Below are 3,820 nucleotides of genomic sequence, written 5' to 3' on the forward strand. Positions count from 1 at the left end.
GATGAGAGAGATCCAGAATAATAATTTTATAAAATTAACCATATTATTAATATTACATTAATTGAAAACCTAAAGTAATACTTGTTAAGAATATTAGTGAAAATCTTTTAAAAAAATGGATATTAGTAAAAAAAAATAATATTACATCAAAAAATTAACATGACACTTTGAGACTTATTTTTTCTTAGGCACTTATATTTTGATTAGAACAACAGGAGACATAAATAAAGAATTGGAAAATGAATTTCTCTTACTAACTATTCTCGTCTTTTAACCTATATGTGCAGTGTGTTGGAAAGGATGTAATTAGATATTTAATGTGTTTCTATAGAAATGTTTTATATATATTTATATTATTAGTTAATTTTACTGAAATTTATAAAATAAAAAAATGTTACTTAACAAATTGTGATTTGTAATAAATTATGTTAGAGAGTGTACTGTTAATATATTTTTCTTTCAAACAATACATGCTCATTTATCCTATCAGTTTTTTCTCCTTTTATATTGCTTTTGAAACCAAAGAAAGTATAAAAGAATAAGTACTGAATTTTTGTCAGAAATTGATTTTTTTTCCAATGTTTGTCACTCAACATCAACGGTTAGCAGTTCAGATGAGAGGTATGTTTGGCCTTGGACAGGTATTGTTGCCAACATATTTGGGAAGCCAAAGCATGAACCAGTGGAGTGTGATAGCATGTATTGGCTGAGAAAGTTTGAACAATACAAACCCGAAGAGGCTTAAGTTTTGCATTGTGCAGAAGATCCAACAGGGTACGTTGTGCTGGAATTTGGTACAGAATGGACTGGGTTCACGAAAATGATGAAGTTAGATACAGATTTTCTTGTTGATCATCATGGAAAAAAGGATTATTATGAGTCAAGGAAAATGGGTTATTCTTCAGGCTTATTTGGTTGTGTGCACAAGCAGAAGATTACAACTCAGAAGGGCTTGTTGGAAATTTTCTCCGTCAGAAAGCTGAGCTTAAAACAACCTCTATGGTTGCACAAGATTCATTGAATGAAAAAACTGAAACTCTAGATCATTTGTATGGGGAAATAGGCTCTGTAAACAAAAAGATTAGTGAGATGGAATTGAAGTACATTGAGTACTATATGTCATTGGATAAAATGATGAACGAGATTGAGAAGAAGAGAGACTTGCTTCACCAGACTCGTGCTGAAGGTTTGTAACCCTATTAATGAAAGAAACTTTATTTTTAATTAGTTATTTTAAAAGTTAATAGATTCGATGGATCAAATCTAACTAACTATTTTGATCAAACATGATTAGAACTAGCTGTAACTATAGGTGGATCCAAATGCGCAATGTAGAATTCTCTTGAGTCCCTAAAGATGCTTCTCCACTCTTGAGTATATTAAGCATATGTTTTATTTATTGGTTTGATGTTTGAACTTCATCTTATTACACGGCAGATGATCATGTAAATTGTGCTCCAGTGTTGAAGTCGATGGTAATGCGTGGACGTGAAATTACTTATAAAGCCATGGAAAAAAATAAAAAATTGCAACAAGAGATAGATACAATGAATGATGAACTCGATCGCTGGTGTCAACAACTGATTGAACAAGAAAAGTCAACTATACAACAAAGGAGAAAATTTGAGGAAGAAAAGAAAAGCATAAATCTTTTTAATTAACTTATCTTGAATTTGTATGACATAAAATTTGTTAATGAGAATATCAATATTAATACGAACTATTTAACTTATAATGTCAAGCAAATGGAATCACTAATTTTAGCAACAGAGAAGCAGATGAAGGCCAGAAGTGATGTTCTCAGTTTGCTTGAAAAGCATCAGGTGTGTTACGTGTTGTTTGTTTCTTCATTCAGAAGTGAGTTTATTTTTTGTTTCATGTTGCCCAATTTCATGGCTTATTAATCACTGGATCTTGCAAAATAATTTTGCAGATGGAGAAAAAAGCTGTCAGTGATGCACTGTTGAAGCTTGAAAAAGAGATGGGAAATGAACAAAAGTTGAATTTAGAAATTGCTGAACTAGAGGAACAACTCAAGGTTTTGAAGTGTGTGAACTCGGAGGAAGCTGATCATGAGAATAAAAGAAAGATAGAAATAGAAGAGATAGAAGAAAAATTGGAGGACATGAATTTTTATATGTTCGTAAAAGATGATGAAAATCAAGCTTTGAAGAAGGTACAAGAAGCTAAAACCGAGCTAGAAGATGCTAGGCAACAAATTATTAATGTAAATGTTTTGTTCTGAGAAAATCCTTATTCTAATCCTTATAATAAGGAGACACTTTAGTTCATAATTTTATTAAACCTTTTACTTTAATTTTTCAACTTCACAAAAAGTAATTCATTTTTTACTTTTACTTTGTATCATAAAGGTTTTTTAAGTGAATAATATTTTACAAAGTTAAAAAGATTTTGTAAAGTTAGAAGTTAAAAAGGATTATCCAATTTTAAGTGTTAAAATGGAGAGTTTACACATTTCATTAATGGCACTGTAGTAAACATTATCTTAATGTTTTGTGAACATTTTTTACTATAGCTATTGGCTGTTGGTACTGTTTTATCACAATTAATGCTTTCCGTGCAAAAGCTAATTGAATGCATTTACTTGACAATTCAGGAATTACCACAGTTCTTGAAAGGGGTTACTAAGATTCAAATAAAAAAATTTGGGGAGGTCAGTGCTAGGTCATTTAAAAAAGTGTGCATGAATAGGTATAAAAATAACAAAAAAGCATCATCGGAGTCTGTCAAACTCTGCGCAAAGTGGCAAAAAGAAATTCTGGATTCAACATGGCACCCTTTTAAGATTGTTGAAGTCGAAGGGAAGGAAATACAGGTATATGATACATCTTGGTTCCTTCTATGTTTTCTTCATGTTTTGGTTTAACAGCTGTGAATTAGTAGAAGAGAAGGCTCGATCAAATGTAATAATGTCCCTTTATTATAGATCCCATAAACACATGATCATGTAAGAAAATTTTATGTATATCTCCAATTTAGAGTTTGTTACAACCAAACTGGCATAATCTGTAAAACATGGCATGTTATCTGCAGGGTAGGGGATTCAATTATGTGTCACAAATGTACACTAGCATGGACAATTGAATGAGCAAAATTTGATGTCTCTCTCTTTTTATTTTGTCAGGAAGTAATTGATGAAAATGATCCTAAATTATTATCTTTAAAAAATGATTTGGGAGAGGAGGCATACGTTGCTGTGGTGACAGATCTAAAGGAATTGCATGAGTATGATAATTCTAATGATGCTGAGAACACCCATAATTCAATTGAGAAACAAGTGATACCTGAGATATGGGACTCCCAAAATGGACGTAGAGCCACCGTAACTGAAGCTTTGAAGTACATAAGCAATAGGGTTATCAAGATGCGGTGACGATGAATGGCAATCCCATATTTAATTTATTCCCTTTATGTAAGCCTACTTTTGGGACACAATACTCAGCACTTGTAATGCTATATAGTTTTATAGGTGTTAGTAATCTTGTGGTAAGATTATATACTATTTTTGCTATGACAGGTTAAAGAGAGAATAACTACTTTCATTGTTATTAATTTGTCTTTAATTATACTAGTTTGCCACCCGGATTGTAAGCTTTTTTTATTCAGCAAGTATTGTAATTTTTGATTGTATGATTCCATTGGTCCTCTTTCTTGTAAGGTATTAATCATTTGAGTCATAGAAGATGTTTTTTTGACCAATAGGTACATAAACACATTAGATTTTGTCCTTATTGCTTGAGAATAGTATATGATGGTCTGTACTCAATATAGTGAACAATTATGACTATGCGAGAGATAT

The 3,820-nt window shown here is 31.3% G+C and overlaps 1 protein-coding gene across 1 annotated transcript; it reads left to right on the plus strand.

Annotated features, from left to right (window-relative positions):
• Positions 1-614: 614 nt before the first annotated feature.
• LOC106794275 (factor of DNA methylation 1-like) lies at positions 615-3,394 on the plus strand. The gene is made up of 7 exons (XM_041009603.1): positions 615-621; positions 932-1,186; positions 1,438-1,475; positions 1,743-1,823; positions 1,934-2,227; positions 2,537-2,674; positions 3,146-3,394. Exons 1-7 carry the CDS (start codon positions 615-617, stop codon positions 3,392-3,394), a joined length of 1,062 nt encoding a protein of 353 aa, XP_040865537.1.
• The last annotated feature ends 426 nt before the right edge of the window (positions 3,395-3,820 follow it).

This window comes from Glycine max, chromosome 15 (genome assembly GCF_000004515.6).
Source record: "Glycine max cultivar Williams 82 chromosome 15, Glycine_max_v4.0, whole genome shotgun sequence".
Taxonomy (NCBI): Eukaryota; Viridiplantae; Streptophyta; class Magnoliopsida; order Fabales; family Fabaceae; genus Glycine; species Glycine max.